Source organism: Bison bison, unplaced genomic scaffold (genome assembly GCF_000754665.1).
Source record: "Bison bison bison isolate TAMUID 2011002044 unplaced genomic scaffold, Bison_UMD1.0 scf7180017863325, whole genome shotgun sequence".
NCBI classification, from domain to species: domain Eukaryota; kingdom Metazoa; phylum Chordata; class Mammalia; order Artiodactyla; family Bovidae; genus Bison; species Bison bison.
In genome coordinates, this window is record NW_011493897.1 from 1304004 (window position 1) to 1323228 (window position 19225).

The 19225-nt window shown below is 49.1% G+C and overlaps 1 protein-coding gene across 1 annotated transcript; it reads right to left on the minus strand.

The window, feature by feature from the left end:
- Nucleotides 1–1395: 1395 nt before the first annotated feature.
- Nucleotides 1396–19157, minus strand: ITGA10 (integrin, alpha 10). Its single transcript, XM_010833262.1, has 30 exons — nt 18344–19157; nt 16742–16853; nt 16433–16542; nt 15759–15850; nt 15418–15532; nt 14363–14490; nt 14041–14189; nt 12696–12846; nt 12381–12546; nt 12173–12246; nt 11782–11926; nt 11427–11575; nt 11043–11186; nt 10704–10907; nt 9847–9977; nt 9271–9437; nt 9044–9186; nt 8506–8619; nt 8218–8303; nt 7922–8063; nt 7671–7763; nt 7433–7509; nt 7186–7275; nt 6668–6752; nt 6386–6499; nt 6043–6123; nt 5777–5890; nt 3702–3797; nt 3315–3428; nt 1396–3019 (listed from the first exon to the last, which is right to left on the minus strand). Exons 1-30 carry the CDS (start codon nt 18393–18395, stop codon nt 2954–2956), a joined length of 3504 nt encoding a protein of 1167 aa, XP_010831564.1. The 5' UTR covers nt 18396–19157; the 3' UTR covers nt 1396–2953.
- Nucleotides 19158–19225: the final 68 nt, after the last annotated feature.

Genomic DNA, 19225 nt, shown 5'->3' on the forward strand with positions numbered 1-19225 from the left:
GCTGCAATTCATGGAGTCGCAAAGAGTTGGACACGACTGAGCGACTGAACTGAACTGAACTGAATAAGCTAGAACAGCCACTGTTCTCAGGGTTACGCAACAAAGACAGAGACATGGTCTCTAGAAGCCTATTGCTGAAGCAGCCATGTCCCTTGAGGATAACAGAAGAACCCTGGGTGTCTAAAGAAATCTAGTCAATCGGATTTCTACCTTTAGAACCTTAAGTTAATCACCTAATTATCGTCTTTCTGGACTTGAGGGCTTATTTCAAAGGGGATGAGGCATAGGGTAAGATTTAGTGGCAGGAGATAATAACACATAGGAAAACAAATCTGGAGAGTCTGTGAAGAGCAGGCAAGTCACCAGATCATGAGCATCACTTGGTGCTTCAATATACCTCCTCAGTCCTCACAATGCAGGTTATGTAGGGTAGGTTATAACAAATTATTTTTATAACAGTAGTTACGATTTATTGAGTACTTACTATACGTTCACTTTACTTGAATTACCTCATTTAGTTCTCACAATCCTAATACATTTATTTTAAAATATTTGTTTGGCTGAGCCATGTCTTAACTGTGACTTGCGGGATCTTCAATCCTCGTAGCAGCATGTAGGATATTTACTTGTAGCATGTGGGATTTAGTTCCCTGACCAGGGATTGAACCCTGGCTCCCTGCAATGGGAGTATGGTGTCTTAGCCACTGGACCACCAGGGAAGTCTGAACGTTAATAAGTTTAAAGTCAAGAAAGTAAAGACTTAGAGAAGTTAAATCTGTTCAATGTCCAACAGGTTTTATGTGGTATGTTGTTTAGTCGATAAATCAGGTCCAACTCTTTTGCAACCCCATGTACTGTAGTAGCCCGCCAGGCTCCTCTATCCATGGGGTTTGTCGGGCAAGAATACTGGAGCAGGTTGCCATTTCCTTCTGCAGGGGATCATCCTGGACCAGGGATCGAGCCCGCATCTCCTGCATTCGCAGATGAGTTCTTTGCCACTGAGCCACCAGGGAAGCCCTTCAAGTGGTATAGCTTAAATTCAAGTCTGTCTTCATTCTTAACCACTGTTCTACACAGCCTCTTATCTGAACCTCAGGGTAGTCATGGCTTGCCCAAGGCCATATAGCTCATAAATGGCAGACCTGGAATTTCGATCTAGGTGTATGTGCTTACCAAACCAAACCTACACATTTTACACTCTATGCTCACGTAAGCAGGTGAGGATTGCAGGAGGCTAGGGCACATCTCCAGTAGGAGAGTCACAGAAATCACTTCAAATCCTTCATAACTTCATCTTCCAGGGACTCAACTGTATAGGGTCTCAGGTGAATCAAGGCTCCACCTCTCACAATTTGTGAGCAGTTTATATCCCAGGGAACTCAAGAAGAACCAGAAGTCATTTGATACTGAACTTTATTTGTTCTGACCATCTGATAAACTGTCCACCTTTTTAGGAAACAGAGACAATGCTGTCTGTAAAAGGTCAGAGACAAGTCAAAATAAACCCTCTGACCAGATCTCAAGAACAGCCCTGGAGGATAATCTGTGGCTGCTAGTCAACTGCCTGGTCAGGTCCCCTCTCTCCTTGGCTGTAAATGGGTGTTGATTCTTCAAGTGGCTGTCAGAGCTGCTCTCTGGAAACCAGAATCTGACTTTGGTATCCAGAGTCTTGGTTGCAAAGAACTGCAAGTTACCCAATTGTCAAGGAGAATCCACTTCTCTTTACTGGCCATGACCAAAAAGGGAAAGTTGGGGGTGGGGGTTGTTCAGAGATAGAAATTAACTTGGGAATTTCCAGTAAACATCAAGCAAGGGCTGGTAAACTGATGCCACCAGAGAAGCCTCACAAGGTATGGCTGGAATATTTCCTAGGAGCTATTTGTGCTATATAACCAGTGCCAAACAGGTAAGGGGCTTCCCAGAGACCTCTTGCCGCCACCTTCAGCTTCTTCCTTAATTCAGACCCCACTTGTTCAGACCCCTTGGAGCTGCTGCCTCCCAAATCTAGTAAGGTGAAAGGGTTTCCTACCATCAAGCAGCAATCCTGTCCCTTCTCTCTAGTTTCTATAAGGAGGCTCCAAGGAGGGCTCAAGAGGGTGTGCGGCCTGAGAAGGGGCATGCAGTCTTCCCTGTTATTCCAGCTCTAGCCACATGGGGGCCCCTGGCTCCAGAGAATCTGGGACTCAGCCCTGGCTTTGCTCCCAGGGAAGGCTGCAGAGCTGGGAAACCCTTGCCCAGCAGGCCTGGAGCAGTTCCCTTTCACCAGCACCTGAGGGCGGGCAAGCGCAGGCGACTGCACCACGAAAGTCTCGGGTTTCAGGGGGAATGGCAGTTGCCTGTCTAAAGACTTCTCTGTTTCTTGGAATTGTACAGAATGTCTCTTGTGGCTTTTCCTCCTCCCTCCTTTTTTCCTGTTGACTCTCCCCATCCGGCCCTCTGAATCACCAGACTCCACAGGAAAGCAGCAGATGTTGACTTTACTTCGTGCAAGCCAACGTCAGCGCGCTCCTGTGGAGTGGGGAGAAGGCAGGAAGGTGAGAGGTGGGGGAATGGTGGAAGATAACCCTCGTCCTTTCCAAACTGTGAGAGAGGATGTAGTGTGGGAATCTGAAAGAAGTCAGGGACCTAGGCAAAAAAATGCTGATTCTCAGGGACAGGGGAAAAAAGGGCCCTACACTAAGGCCCCAGTGTAAGCTCTGGAGCCAGGATCACAAGGTGGGAAGCACAGGGTGGGAATGTTCCTGGTTTTAGTGCCAGCCCTTCTTGTCTGAGGTGAGGCCTCATCTCTTGCCAGCAGCATCCTCATGACTCAAAAGTCAAGTCAGGCTGCAGGTCTGGGGAGACAGTCCAGAGGCTTTCTTCCTCTTGCACCATCTGAGCCCTCAAACTTCTGCTGTTAGGCAAGTCTTTTGGAGAAGCTGCAAGAGAGGTCTTTATGGACTTTATTCTACGTTCATTGCTCCAATTTATCTTCTCTTTTTTCTTCCTCGGGGATTTTCTTCCGGGCAAAGAAGCCAAGCTGTAGGGAAAGAGATAAGAGTCGTCACCAAATGCCCTGCCTGGAGACCCTGCCAAAGGCCCTTAGAGGTATCTGAAGCCTTCAGTTTTGTTCTGCTTCCAAAAATGAGATTCAAATTTATATTATTTGGCTTTGGTTTAATTCAGCTAAGATTCGTGGAAGACAGTGAAGGAGATCTGGAGACACCCACAGCCTGCTTAGTTGCCCAGCACAAACCCGGTTTTCCCTGCTGTAATGAAGGCTATCTTAACTCATGGGCACCATGCCCCATACTGTCCACTTCAGCAGTGCTTACCTTCCAAAGGCAGAAAACAAGAAGAGAAAGCAGGAGCAGCCCTCCCAGGACACTGCCAATGAGGATCCACAGAGAGATGAGGACAGGGCGGGACTGAATCACCTCCAGGAGGCTCTGCATAGAGAGGAGCGCTGGTTTTTACTTGCACCCTTTTGCCCAGTTAGCTTCACCCCACACTGTAGCAAACTCAGCCCCCAAACAGAAGAATAAAAGGGAAGAAACAGGTCAGAATGGAGGCAGGGGGATCCACCATTCTGATTGACCACTTCTGACTCCCTGAATGCTGCCTAATGAAGACACCCCTGTTGTGAACAAGCTCACGGGTACCCTGATGCTATCGCCACCCTTGCTAGTTTCACAGCTCTCAAACTCAGTCTCCAGCCCCACCTCGCTCCACCGGGAGGCTTCAGTCAGCAATAGGACGCTGCCCTCCTCAGTGCTCAGTTCGAAGGTGCTGACCACTGTCAGAGACTTGAATTTGGCCTGTGGAATGGAAAGAGATTTAAAGTGAGCCATGACTGGGCTTCCCTGGTGGTTCAACGGTAAAGAACCCGCCTGCCAATGCAGAAGAGTGAGGTTCGATCCCTGGTTCAGGAAGATCCCCTAGAGAAGAAAATGGTAACCCACTCTAGTATTCTTGCCTGGGAAATCCCACGGACAGAGGAGCCTGATGGGCTATAGTCCATGGGGTTGCAAAAGAGTCAGACACAACTTAGCAACTAACAACAACAACATCATCAGGTGGAACAGGTCTCAGGACCCTAATGGCAAAGATGAGGCTTGGGGGATAACTTCCAGGACCCTCAAGACCAGAGGAAAAGGTTGGAGAGCAATAGGGAAAGAGAAGAAGGGTAACAGATGGAAAGCCTGTGGCCCTTCATAGACTCTGGGTGCTCTACTCCTCTTGAAATGCATTCAACCCCTTTTTTTTGGCTAACTCCTACCCTTCCTTCAGGTTGAAGTTTAGATGTCGTCCCCTCTGGGAAGTAGAAAAGTGTTTCCTGCTAATCCCCATCACCCTGGACTAGGTTATAATATTCTGCTTATTTCTCTTTCATCTCTGTTGAACTATAAAATCCTTGAGGTCAAGTGTTAGTAACTTATGTGTCCCTAGTGCCTAGCACAACTTCTCAATAAACCTTTGTTAAAAGAGTAAATGAATGAATGAAAAAAGGATACCAAAGAGAGATAAAGAGAGAACCGGACTTAGGGAAGGATGGTCTGTCAGACTTAACTTTCCTGAAAAATGCCTACATCCCAGGGATCTTATATTATTCAAAGTAGATGGCACATAGGAAAGTACAATATAAACCCCTAGTACTAAACAGCTGTTATAATTACGATGTCATTGCCCTGCTAAGGAACTCACACTGACTCCTGACTACCTATCATGTTAAATTCAACTCCTCAGCTTTAAAGAATTTTCATAATTTAGATCCTTTTCACTATACAATATCACTTCCCACTACCCTCCATGCATATCCTACATGTAATATCAACTCTTTACTGGTTCATTTAATAAAAATATATTAAATCAGTATAATGAGTTAACCAGACATGCTCAGTCATGTCTGACTCTTTGCAATTCCATGGACTGTAGCCTGCCAGGCTCTTCTGTCCATGGAATTTTCCAGGCAAGGATACTGGAATGGGTTGCCATTTCCTTTTCCAGGAGATCTTCCCAATCCAGGGATCAAACCCGCATATATTACGTCTCCTGCATTGGCAGGCAGGTTCTTTACCTGGGAACCTTTTACTAGTGTCATCTGGGAAGCCATGATGCTAAATGTTGGGGATATTCTCTTTAGTCACAGGGGAATATATATATAACACAGGGCCTTTTATATAGTAGGCATTTGATGGATTGATTGAATTTAAGTATCCTATATATCTTAGTGATAATAACACTGCTGCCGCTGCTGCTAAGTCGCTTCAGTCGTGTCTGACTCTGTGCAACCCCATAGACGGCAGCCCATCAGGCTCCCCCGTCCCTGGGATTCTCCAGGCAAGAACACTGGAGTGGGTTGCCATTTCCTCCTCCAATGCATGAAAGTGGAAAGTGAAAGTGAAGTCACTCAGTCGTGTCCGACTCTTAGCGACTCCATGGACTGTAGCCTACCAGGCTCCTCGGTCCATGGGATTTTCCAGGCAAGAGTACTGGAGTGGGGTACCATTGACTTCTCCAGATAATAACACTAAGAGATGATAAATGGAGGAAAATACAAGAACAGTAACTAGCTTTGAATGAGTGCATCTCATTAGTTTGTTCTTTACAACAACCTCATGAAGTAGATATTTTATTCCTTATTTTAGAGATGAGGAAAAAGAAGCTTAGAAAAATGAAATAACTTTGCTAGTAGGAGTCAAAGCTCAAACCTGAACATGAGTCTGTCTCCGAAATGCCTATGCTAAAGTTCCAGATAGCAGCAGCAGGGGAGAGTAGTAGAAAAGGAAACGTTTACCCTCCGGAAAAATTCATTGTGAACCAGCCTCAGTAGTCCAACAGAGATCTTGGTTCCCTTTGCCAGCCGCCCAAGGTGGCACCTCACAACCTGGCAGCGAGTATTGCTCTCATTCTATCAGAAGAGAGAGACAGATCAGGACCCTGGAGGGGGAACAATCCCCATGCCCCACTCCGGGCTCTACCTTCCACCCAAAGCTCTGAACTCCACCGTTCATCCCTCCATTCCTGCTCTGGAAACCTTCTTCACCCCGCTGTGACTCATACCAGCCTGCTTGTGTGCTGAAGCTCCTCTGGATGCACAGGGGGCCCTGGGGGTTCGGTCAGGTTCTGCACTGTGCAGCTGGCCTAGAGGAAGAGCAAACTTGAGGGATCCCCTGGATGGCAATAGGCCGGCCCCTCCAGGCTGAGCAGGAGCACACCACCCACACTCTTGAAGTTCTTCCCTGGGTAATCCCTTTCTTTCTTCTCAAAGAAGGTAGATATGGAAAAGAAATTCCCCTCCTCGCCAGAGAGGGAGGATTCCTGAGAGCAGAGACCCAGCAGATGAGCTGAGGGAGTCCGCCAGATCAAGGTGGCAGGGTTCCATAGGCCCCCAGGCCAGACTCACATTGTTAGTGATGACTTGAGACAGTGACAGGAAGTAATTGCCCCCATAGGCCACAGCTGGAAGGAGGGCTGAGACAATGAGGCCGCTGACCACATAGCAGCCAAGGTTCTGAACCTAAAAGGAGGATTGGAAAAGGAAGAGGTGAGAGACAGAGAAAGACCCTTCCTCACCTATTCCGCTTTACCCTCGATGCCACTGAAATCTAAGAGAGACCCTTCCCATCCTTTTCCCAGGACTCCTCTCCATCCCTCTGCTCATGGCAAGGCCCCTCTGGCTTCTCACCCTAAGAGTGGTTTTGAATTCGGGGCCAGGGCCCACTGGGAGGGTTCCATATGGGTGGACCTCATAGCGGTGCAGAGTGGACTCACTGCGTAGACACCAAGTCAGGAAGTACATGGTCACAGCCATGACACAGAAACACGGGCACACGATCAGCACACAGACAGATTCGTGGTAAGAAGGGCCAGCACATGGATAAAGATATGGGGGTACACGGCAAAGACAGAAATGACATATGACACAGACTTGGCATAAACTTTATAGCCACATCTCACCACCCCAGCTCCAGCCCCCAGGGCCCAGCAAAGCCCTACAACTAGGATGTATAGGTATACCCATACCTAGGAAAGAGAAATGCTTAAAAGAGAAGGTTTAGCATGAGTGGGATTAAGGCCAAAAAGATGGGGCAACCCAGGGGTTTGGTGTTCAGAAACACTGAAGCACATGGAGGGAGAGGGAGCGAACATAAAGAGGACGAGTCTGGGGTCCGAATGGGGTCCCAGTGAGGAGCTGAGCCATACCTGGAGAATAGGAGGTGAGGCTCATACTGAATGTAGGCTGAGGTCTGGGCTGTGTTATCTCGAAGCGTTCCGTTTCTCTCCAGGCTACTGCTGTAGGGTCAAGGGGAGGCTCACATCCCAGCCCTGTCTCAGACCCCCTTCTCTGGAGTGAGGGAGTCATGGTGCTTCCACCCCCATTCTCACTCCCACACCACCCCCATCAAGACCTAACAGGAGAGGGCTGGGAGGAGACGCCCACTCCTCTCACCTGGTGGCCGTCAGCCTCACAAGGACCTGGCTCAGGAGAAAGGAGCAACTAAACTCAAACTCTAGCAGGAAGGTCACCTAGGGGCAAGGGACATGGGGACATGGTAGGTTTCTCTTCATGGGACAACTACAGAGGAATGGGAGCCCATCTGTGAGCCTCCTTCCCTAAACTCCCAGGCCCCACAGATTCCAGCCCCTGATCTCTCAAAGCCCCCTTCTCATCCTAGGCCCTGACTCACCTTGGCTCCTGTCTGGAAGACAGGATGCCCCACGCTGCAGAGCCGGGTATGCGGGGTGGGGGCTGCACACTCCACCTTCACTGGGCTGTTGCTCTGAGAGCAGAGGAAGCAGGGTGAAGGCCGTGCTGGGGCTGCGACTGCCCTCTTGCCTGCAGCCTCTAAACACAGCCTTTCCCAGAGGCCCTCATAGCCAGCACTCCAACTGTCTTCCTCCTTCCCTGATTCCCCTGAACTCCCTTCCCCAAGGGCACCTGTGGAGTGAAACTGGATAGGTGGAGGTTTCTGGAAAAGTTGAGGCTCAGGCTAGTGTTGTAGGCATTCTCCTTCTTGTTCTCCAGAGTTGCTGACACCAGCACTTTCCGCCGACCCCCTCGAACCACGAACGGGTCCTTCCTAGGAGTGGTGGATAAAGGGCAGCCCAGAGTTGAAGGGGAGCCAGAAGTCTCATTTCTGTTTCCCTGGGCAAGAAACAACCCTCCATCTCCCTTCAAGTCCCTTCTGGTTTGTCTCAAGTCAGCCCGGTTTGGCCTGTTCATGTCCATCCCACCTGGAGCCTCTGATGTCCATATTAGCTTGAAGTACCAAATCTGTGACACATTCATTATCAGGGCCACAGTCCTTGGAGAAGGGGACCTAGAGGAGAGAGAAGGGGCTGAGGACTGAGAGGAAGGCATGGGAGAAAGGAATGGGATTGGAGGACAAGTGAAAAGAGAAGAGTGGGTGCCTAGGTCAGATCCCACTGTGATCTCATGTCTGCCCCCACCCCTTTCTCTTGAATTCCCTGAGAAGCGCAGTGTGGTGACGCGGGGGCAGAGCGGGGCTTGGCACTGCTGACCAGCTTTTGGATGGAGGTGGGTGAGCCCTCATCCAGCACGGGCCCTGGCTTTGTGGTGTTGTCCAAAGCAAAGGTCACAGTCAAGGACACTGGCCGGAGGTAATCTGACGTATCCTGAGAGAAACCAGAGTGAAGGCTCATGGGGAACCAGGGTAAGGGAGGACGACCCAGGAATCTTGGTAGAATGTGATAATTACACTGATCATTTACTGAGAACTTCCTGTGTGCTAGGTACTGTCCTAAGGTTTTATCAATACTATTACATTTAATTCTAAGACAACTCCTTTAACGTTGTTATTATTAATCTCCCCTTTTCAGGCAAGGAAACTAAGGTTTGCAGGTGATGCGACTTGCCAGAATGCACAGGTGCTAAATGGCAGAGCAGGATTCAAACCCAGATCAGCCTGCCTCCAAAGTCTGAACTCTCTCACTTTTCCCACTTGAGATTTCTTGCCGATCCAACAGAATCTCCCCCTCTGATGCAGCCTTCCTCTCACTCCCAGGCCCTGATGCCAAGCAGTTCCTGCCCACTCCTCACCAGCACGTGGAAGTGCAGTTGCTCACAAGTGATGTTCCCCACACTGAGCCGGAGCTGCCGAGGGGACAGCCTCTGGCCAGAGCCGTCAAATGCTGCCCGGGCTGCGGTTGTCCACTCATCCAGCGATGCTGTGAACCGCACATCTGAATGGGGTGGGCAAGAGTGCGGGTGGAGAGGGGTCCCAAGACTAGGGCAGGGAGGGGTTGGACTGTTGCCCAGTCACTCACGGAATCGGCGATCCCAGTGGCCAGGAGTGCGGGAGGTCACTTGGAAGCAAAGGGCTGCGGACAGGCAGGTTGCCTCCTGGCCTCGTCGCTTACAGTCCCTCTGAACCACGCTGATGGCCGGTGGGGTCACATCTAGTGAAGGGGCCAGGCGGACAATGGGCCGGGAGCTGGGAACAGGGTGGGGGAAAAAAGTCTAGACATGGGAGGAAAGCCCTTAGAGAAAGGTGATCTCCAGTATTTGCCTCCCTGAGGTCAAAAGAAAGAATAAGGAGCTGGGCGACACACGAGCCAGCCTCCCCTGAACCTTTGGACACAAGTAAGCTAATAGCTGATATTCAATAAGCACCTGCCATGTGCTCTAGGCATGGTGGTTAGATCTTTGTACGGATTATCACATTTAATCCTCACCACAAGCCTATAAGGCAGGTATAGGTATTATTCCCATTTTATAAACTAGGAGAATGGAGGCGCAGAGTAAGTTGATCAAGAAGCCAGATGTAAGTCTGTGACTCCAAAGCCCTTGCTTTTAACAGCTGTACCATGTTGTCCACTGCTGCCTGAGCTGCGACTGCTCACCTGAGCAGGATGGCTGCCCCTTGGGCACCCACAGCCACATCGACCAGGTCATCACCATCTAGATCCAGCCGGCCATCCACACTTCGGCCAAAGTAGCTGAGGGCCTGCGGCATGGCGACAGCGGCAATCCGCTGAGAGGGAGAGAGGAGAGACTGAACAGGGACTCACACACCTGGTTTCTGAGGCCTCCCATCCGGCTTTTTCTAATTCTCCCCTCAAGCATGAGGAGGAAGGAAAAAAACTTGTGTGTGTTCAGGAGTCGCTAGTATAGTGATATGTTTCCTGCCCCCATTGCCTCACGTTTTTGACTACTGATTAAAAAAAAAAAAAAAAGGCACTTGTTGGACTTCCCAGGTAGATAAGACTCCACCTGCTGATGCGGGGGACACAGGTTCAATCCCTAGTCCGGGAAGATTCCACATGCCGCAGAGCAACTAACCCCATGCACCACAACTACTGAGCCTGCGCTCTAGAGCCCAAGAGTCACAAGTACTGAGCCCGCGTGCTGCAACTACTGAAGCCTGCACACTCGGACCTGTGAGCCACAGCTACTGAGCCTGTGGGCCACAATTACTGAAGCCTGAGAGCCTAGAGCCTGTGATCCGCAACAAGAGAAGCCACCACAGTCAGAAGGCCAAGCACCTAAACCAAAAGTAGCCCCCACTCACCACAATGAGAGAAAGCCCTTACAAAAGCAACAAAGACTCGGCCCAGCCAAAAATAAATAAATAAAAATAAACAACCAAAAAAAAGGCACTTGTTCAGCTTGGGTCTCAAGCCCAGGGGAACAATGATAAGAAAAGGGTGTGTACCCCCTTCCCCTCACCATGCCTCTGCTTCACTGGGGCTCTTCTGACCTGTGCAGGACGCGGCCTGACTCCTCTCTGGGCCCCGTGATAGAGGTACAGGGCTCCACGGTGCCCATCCTCCAGCGGCGCCCCCACAGCCACATCAGCAAAACCATCTTGGTTCAAATCAGGAAGAGCACCCATGGCAAAGCCAAACCGAGCATCCTGGGGGGATTCTGGCTGAAGTGTTCTCTGGAGTGTCAGCAAGGATGGCTGGTGGTGGTGAGGAGAAGACCGAAGGTGTTGATCAGAGAGTCCTGACCTGTCGGCCAGCCCTCAAATGTGTGTGCCTCCCCTCCCTCCTCTACCCCCCACAGACAAGTTCTAAGGCATCCCAGTAAGTCTCACCTGGCCCACTAGATACACATAAACACGTCCTGTCTCCTTGTTCGGGGCCCCCAGGAACAGGGGGCCAGCCACAAGTAAGACATCAGTTGTTCCATCCCCATCGATGTCCAATGGGCAGAGTTCGCTGCCAAAGTACGAGCCAATCTGGAGAGTGGTGGGCAGTGGTGATCCCAGGGGAAAGGGAAGGCAAGATTATGGACAAGTGGGAAGGACCTGCCGATCTGGTCCTCAGACCCCTGACAACCAGAATTCATTACACATTTCTAAGGCCCCTTTCTTGCCCCTTCACCATCTTCCCCCACAGCCTGGAGTCCCTCCCCCAGCAGCCTGGAGTCCCTGGGGACCCACGGGCCTCACCCCCCCCCCCCACCTTGGATGCCCTACCTGCTCCCCCTGGAGGCTCTGGGCGACCCTCACAGCCCCATCTTTCTTAAGTTGGAAGGCGATGACCTTTCCTCGATGACTAAACCGAGGAGCCCCTGAGAGAAAGAGGCGGCGACCACCCCGCAAAAACATGGAGGAAACAGAGTAACCTAGAAGTGGACAAGGAATTAGGGGTGACAGGGAAAGAAAATGGGGTCAGAGTAGGATGGTTCCCTAAAGGCACAGAAGGGGGTCTCAAGGAAAGTAGCAGATCAGTGAGAAACTGCATGAGTTAGCAGTAAGTACCTGATAGCCCCCACTGGGGAAGCATTTTTCCCCGCCACCCTCTAATCCTTTGCAGCTCTCTGCTACTCACCCAGGTAGGCTGCATGGTTCTGCAATGCAGGGGGGAACTCATCTTCCAGGGCTGTCCGTGGTGGGAAGAGGCGGCGACCTTCTTCAAGCCATAACACTGAGCCCCCCCAGTCATAAGCCCCCACCATTCCAAAGAGAATCCCATCCTGTAGGGCAGAACCAGATGGGGTCGCTGAAAAGACAGTGGGGAATAAGAAGAAAAAACTCTCCAGTAGTGAGAGGGTCACTGAGGGCAGACTGGGGTCGGTTGGAAAGGCATGGGAAGGTCAGCAAGGACATTAGTTAAAGGGGCAGTGTAGATGAGCACTGGGATTGAAGTTGTCTGAGTTAGAGGCTGGAAGGAGTCAGATGTTGAGAGGGGTCATGGGGGGTGCGGTCAGAGTCTGTCCAACCTTTAGCTGATGAGTAGAGAAACCAATCTGAGACATTTCCAGCCCAAAGGAGCTTTCATTTTCTCCATGGGACCCTGGAGTGTAAGAAAACATTGAGGCAATATAAGGGAAGATGGTTCCTCCTTTGACCTAATAAACTTTTTCCAGAACCCCACTTATACCCCAGAACTCCCCCTGCCCTGTCCTTTTTCTCCAGGGTAGTCGTTACCCTCAAGGCCAAAAATCCGGTCCCCTAATGCATCCACAATGTCAGTCAGTGCCGCTTCATCTGTGACATTGAAGAAGAATTTCTCGTCTGGATCACTGGCAATAGCTCTGATTTCTCGCAGGAAAGAACTGGGGTCTCGCTGCCGCCGGAGGTAGTGACCAAGGACCTGGGGTCAGGAGATCAAGGTGGAATCTGTTAGTTGTATGTTGTGAGTGGTCTGGGAAGTTATCAATATCTGTTTTCCTTAAGTTCCCAGTCCTCAGTGTCACCATCCCCACCCCCTTCCATCCTTGCAGATCCAGAGTTGATTCTCACAGCAATCCCATAGCGTGTCACTCTTCCAGCCTCACAGGCCTGTAGTGCTGTGGGAAGCTCTTCTCCGTCATGGGACTCTCCATCAGTGACAACCACCAGTAGCCTGGCAGCCTCTGGTCGGCCCCCGCGGGACTGACTGAATCCTTCTGTGCTGAGAAGAAAAACAAGGGAGTGAGGTGTGATCAGATGTGTGCAGATAGATACACATACCCAGTACTTAACATTGCCAGCCGTTCACTGAGGTCAGACCTTTTGCCTTTTAGCCCGTTTCCCCAACTGTCTAGCATACAGACTGGCACATAGTGTGGGGGTGTCCTATAACATACAGAGCAGCATATCATCAGTGCAAATAAGTATAAAATCCATCCACTCACAGATTCATTCAGCAAATATTGTATTTAGGAGGATAAATATTAAGGGTGAGGGGGAAAAAGTGAAAGTGTTAGTAGCAACCAAATCTTTAGACCCCATGAAACATGTAGCCTGCCTGCCAGGCTCCTCTGTCCCTGGAATTCTCCAAGCAAGAATACTGGAGTAGGTTGCCATTCCCTTCTCCAAGGGATCTTCCCAACCCAGGGAATGAACCCAGGTCTCCTGCACTGCAGGCAGATTCTTTACCAGCTGAGCCACCAGCACATAGAATAAAGAATGGTCAGGTCAGGGGAGTCTTCCCAGAGATCAGTTTTGTCGAGTTTGGAAAATGGGTGAGAACATGAGTGGTGGAGAACCCAAGGGCCAACATCAAAGTGGGAGTGAGGGGCTTCCCTGGTGGCTCAATGATTGAGAATCCGCCTGCCAATGCAAGGGACACAGGTTTGATCCCTGGTCCAGGAAGTTTCCACATGCCACAGAGTAGCTAAGCCCATGAGCCACAACTACTGAGCCTGCGCTCCAGTGCTCTTGAGCTGCAACTACCGAAGCCCAAGAGCCCTATAGCCCATGCTCCACAAGAGAAGTAACCACAGTGAGAAGCCCGTGCACTGCAAGGAAGAGTAGTGCCTGCTTGCTGCAACTAGAGAAAGCCTGCACATGGCAACAAAGACCCAAAGCAGCCAAAAATCAATCAATCAATAAACAAATAACAAATAAATCTTTTCTTAAAAAAGGGGGAGTGAAGGTATACAGACAGAATTCCATCTGCAGACGTAAAGCAGAAACGTGGAGAGACACAGACGGATACTTTGTAGAAAGGCAATGAGGAATGCAATGATGAGCAATTTAGACTCACCTACGATTAGCATGCAAACAAACATAAGCAAGCAACACGTGTCGGGATGTACACATTGCACTCCAAACCTTCCCCTGACCCTTCTGGCCGCCCAAACTCCCCTTCCCACTGTCTCACCAGGCCATCATTATTGCTTGAGCAGTCTTTGTTTCTCGTCCCTCTCGCCGGCTCAGGTTCCTTGCTGCTCTCACCACTTCTTCCTTGGTTCGGAAATCTCCCAGGGACCACTCGTGGACAGAGCTCTCTCCATACTGTACCAGCCCCACCTGAGAATAAAGTGTGCACTCTAATGGAGTGTGTGTAATGGGCAGGGGGACGGAGAAGAAAGTATGTGAGGGAGGGGAGAAGAGCACCTGGATACTACTGAAGATACTGCCTACATTTATCTTCTCTCTCCCCGATTCTTCCCTCCATGCCCATCCATCCTGCCTTCTCTTACCTGTATCTGTTCCGGGTCAATAAACAATCTCCCTACCAGTCTTCGTAGGAAGGTCTGAACTTCAGACCAAGGGTAGATGCTGTTGGAGCCATCCAAGACAATGACGACATCCATGTATGTGGGGCAGCCTAGGAGAAGGGGTAATGGTGATGGTAAACAGAGGGGCAAAGAATATTGGGCACGGGGACAACAAGGAAACAGGTCACAGGAAAGTGTTAGTCGTTCAATTGTGTCTGACTCTTTATGACCCCATAGACTATAGCCCACCAGGTTTCTTTGTCCATGGGATTTCCCAGGCAAGAAAACTGGATGGGTTGCCATTTCCTTTTCCAGGGGATCTTCCTGACCCAGGGATTGAACCCACGTCTCCTGCACTGGCAGGCAGGTTCTTTACCACTGTGTCACAGGAGGGCATATTTAATTCAAACTATTAGGCACTTCTTACATACAAGGAAGATTACCCAGTCCTAGATAAATATAGAACTGAATAAAAGAGAAGATGGGAATACATACAATTGACTCAAAGACAACGAAGATGGAATTAAGCGCAAGTAGAAACTTAGCACCATTTTATGTTATGAGAGAACAATAGAGGACCAGTTCTGATGGTGGGGAATAAAAGGAGGCAGCAGCTGAGAAGATATTGAAGACTGGAGATGTTTGAGGAGAATATAAGGAAAGGCATCTGGGTGGAGAACACTTTAAATAAAAGGAGATGGAGGTATAAAAACAGGTGACATATACAAGAAAAGTGAAGTGAAGGCTATAGTCAAGGTGTAAGGTATGGAGGAATACAGTGAGAGTTGAGTTCTGAAGTTGGTTAAATTAGTTTGGACACAACTGAGTGACTGAACTAAATCAGTTCATGGAGTCTTGATACCCTGGTAAAGAGTCTGAATTCTAATCTGTTAGGAAACATGGAGCCTTTGCACACACATTAGGTCTCAGTGAGGATAGCCATGCAGGTCCCTGGTCAAGCATCATACACTGAAGCCCCATCTTTTTCCCACCCTGCACCCCCTATTCTGGGGACTTGGGCCCTTCTCCTGGCTCACGTTGTGCGGTGGGTGCCAGGCTTCCCTGGGGCCGGAATGAAGCATCTACACGGGCACATATTCCAGAACTGAAGACAGATGAGCCGCAAGCACGAGACCAGAGAGGGGCGCAAGCCTGGGGATTGGTAAAGGAAACAGTTACTCACAGGCTTGCGAGGGCACCCTCAGAATACGCTCCTTGTCAAAGGAGGCAGTGAGACCACTCCCCGAGATTTCCCTTCTTGCTTTCTAGGGTTTTTAACTCCTTGACCTCTCCCCATAGACCAGTTTCCCTTGCCAGATTGCCCTTTTCTCTACCACGAATCTTCAGAGACCCTACCACCACTCTTTCCTTAGCTTACCATGAATCCCCCATTGCCATCTGTCTCTAACAGAGACATCCCCAGGTGCATATTCACAGCAGGACGAGATGAATTTCCCAGTGGATGGTCACCTGGTTGAAGGGGAGTGGAAGAACATGAGGTCACGAGGTCACAGATGGGGTGACCGAGTTCAAGGTGATCTTGGAAGAGGAAGAGAAGGGGTCAGGATCAAGTCAGGAACAAGGAGTGTGTGGGATATGGAGGTGAATAAGTGAGGTGTGATATCACTCATATGTGGAATCTAATTTTTTTAACTATATAAATGAACTTGTTTACAAAACAGAAACAGATTCACAGACTTAGAAAACACATTTATGGTTACCAAAGGGGAAATGTGGGGTGGGGGACAAATTAGGAGCTTGAGATTAACATACCCACACTATTAATATAAAAGATAACCAACAAGGACCTACTGTATAGCACAGGGAACTCTACTCAACATTCTGTAATAACCTATATGAGAAAAGAATCTGAAAAAGAGTGGATATATGTGTATGTATAACTGAACCATTTTGCTGTACACTTGAAAATAACACAACATTGTAAATTAACTATAATCCAAAAAAAAATTTTTTTTAAAGAAGTGAGATGTAAGGGATCAAAGCCACTAGTATATCAAGGTTAGGGGTTAGAAGAGTGAGGAATCTTCTTACCCAAGTGGCCCTTGGCACATGGGGCACTGTGGGAGCCCCCTACAAGGCAGCGATAAACATCCCCCCTTCGGTCACCTGAAGGCCCATCCCAGGGGGCACCCACCAGCATCCTGGGGAGAGGAAATGAATACAAGCACAGTGTGAATATGACACTTAAGATAGGCCAGAGGGAAAGGGCGTGTTGACGGCAAGTCTAGAGCCCCAGTCACTTCCAAAGAACCAGGTTAGTTTATATTTCCATCCACCTTGCCTCCCCTTTAACAGCTCTACTCCAGTCCCAATCCCTCGGCGCTCTGGTTTCCTCCTCACCATTGTCGTCCACCCCCAACATGTTGTAAGACACTGTATCCAAATTCAGCCTCCGGTGGGCCTAGAAATAGGCGTGGGCGATGCACATCCAGGTTAAAGGAGGAGCAGAGACCTGGGGGGGCCAGGATCATAAGTTTAGCAGGAAGCAGTCAGAAAGGCTAATGAGTACACAGAGGAAAAGCCAGAGAGAAGCTGCAAAGGGAACATACTGATCTCAGCCTAACTCCCTTCGTCTTACAAGCTGCCCTGGACTCCATCAATGTCATGCACTCAGAGCTCCAAGCAAGGATGATTTCCTTCCTGTGTTTGGGTAGAGATGTCTAAGCTGTGGCCCTCTGCCATGCTGTTGCACAGCTGTATTTCCATTCCTATCCTTGAAATCTCATTCACAGACATGCCTGGAAGAGGCAACTTCCTCTTTTCTACATCATTCCTCCTACACATCCTCCTCTCCAGGCCAAGTGAGGGTTGCTTTTCTGCAGCCCCAGAAAAACTATTCTTTCCAAATTCTACCCAAACCCAGGACCATAGGGAGAACAAGAGGAGGTTAGAGAACACTGCATGTTTGGGTCTCGTTTCTTCTTAACTCCCAGTATCATTGTTACTCTCTCACTCTCTTTCTCCAGTGTCTAGGTCTCTGGTTGATTCCAGCCCTGGAAACCTCAGTGGCAATTAACTGGGTGGAGCCACTTGCCTGCCTACACACATGGTTTGCCATCCATTCTTTCCAAGGGTCCCATCACTCTCAAAGTTTCTCACCATCTGCTTCCTAACTCATCCCCCTCCTGATGCCCCCTGCCTGCTTGCATTTCTTCCTTAACTCTCAGCCCACTCTGAAGACCCCCTCAATCATGTCCTGGCTGACTCTTCCCTCCCAACCCCAACCCGCTTAAAATCAGAGCTGGTATTTTAGGAAACAAAGATTATAGGGCACTGATGAGGAAAAATTCCAGGCCTCTTGTCCCTCCCATGCTTCTTTCCCTGCAACTTGCTCCTTCAAGTAACCCCTCTCAGGCCACCCCACCACCACTTTCACCAATGGCTATTGCTCTGTCTCAAAACATGCTCATTTTCAGAAAGATATTTTGTATGTGAGCCTTACTGCATCTGGGAGGCTGGTAGGGCTGTATGACCAGTAACTGTAGCTCATTGGTTAGATAAACCCAGAGTTCTGACCACACTGTTAGCTAGTTATGCCTCAGGAGCCCAGAGACCACCAAGGATAGGGAGAATTAGGGAGGGGTGGGGGCGGGTAATAGTAATCAGACTAGCCACGTGGAAGTTCACATCATGTTTCTTTTTGGTCGACTCCAAGGTTATGACAAAGTTTTATATAATTGGACACAAATATTACACAAGGCAGTGGACAGCTTCAGCCTTTGCCAGGCAGTCATATGTGTGGGCATAAGAACGCAAACCCATGCATGCATCGCACGCATGTACATACGTACACACACACACACACACACACACACACACACAACATAGAACCAGTTAACCTCTCCACCTAACTCCCAAAGAATTTTAACCGTAAAGGTCCCAAGGCCAAAAATCTGTGGATCTTCCATTCCCACCAGAAACCAAGAAGTTAACCTCCCTCACCTGTCAGGAACATCAGGGGCAAGAACAGGTGAGGGATGAGGGGGAATTCCATGCCTTGATGTTCTCTGTCCGTGTGAGAAGTCCTCTCTGCCTCTGTCCCTCTCCTTCTCTGTTTTCTTTACTTTCCCTCCCATCCTGCCCCCTCCCACCGGCAGCTAAAAATAAAGTTGGAAGGAATGGGAGGAGTGATGGTGGGGAACTGTGGGGAGCCCTAGCCCAAGGAAGGAGGAATGAGAGATTTTAGTGTATTTCTCTGCCTTGGTGCTGCCCCCTGGAGGCATCAACTCAGTTTCCAAAGAGAACATAACTCTTGACTTTCTGTCATTTCTTTCTATTCCTTTTTTTCTGTCCTTTGTTGTTGGAAGCAATAATGCTTTCCCTGAGTTTGGAATAGAAGATAGGACTGGGAAATAGATTCTTTTTACTTCCTAACCTTATTTATCTCAATCTGGAATATGGAAAATGAGAGTTGATAACAGTGATACCATTTCCCCAACTACTCAAAGAGTCCGAACAAGTGAAGACACAATCCACCCACAAATCAAGACTCACCCACTCCACTTAGTTCTGCTTGTGACTCTTAGCCTATGCTACCTAAGGTATTACAGCTTTTGGAGGAAATATAAACCATAAATTGGTATGGGGTATGTTTTGTGGAACCAGTATAATTACTTTATCATTATACCCTCATCTCCTCAGCTAGGTTATAAACTTCTGCAGTTGGGACCATGGTGCCTCTTAGCTTTTTATATCTCTACCACTTAGTATTATGACCTACATACTGTAGACACTCAATAAAAGTCTGCAGGTGATGATGCCAGTGGTTAATCCCATGGAAAACCCAAACCAAAGTAACAGAAATAGGGGCCTCAGATGACCAGA

Bases quoted from the DNA above. Each gene is read 5' to 3' on its own strand.
- ITGA10 (XM_010833262.1), bottom strand. From the start codon at position 18,395: ATGGAATTCCCCCTCATCCCTCACCTGTTCTTGCCCCTGATGTTCCTG. The intron at 15,533-15,758 runs GTAAGCTAAGGA...ACCAATCCCCAG, and splicing joins ATGGCAATGGGGGATTCATG to GCTTGCGCCCCTCTCTGGTC. The intron at 11,187-11,426 runs GTAGGGCATCCA...ACCACTCTCCAG, and splicing joins AGAGCCTCCAGGGGGAGCAG to ATTGGCTCGTACTTTGGCAG.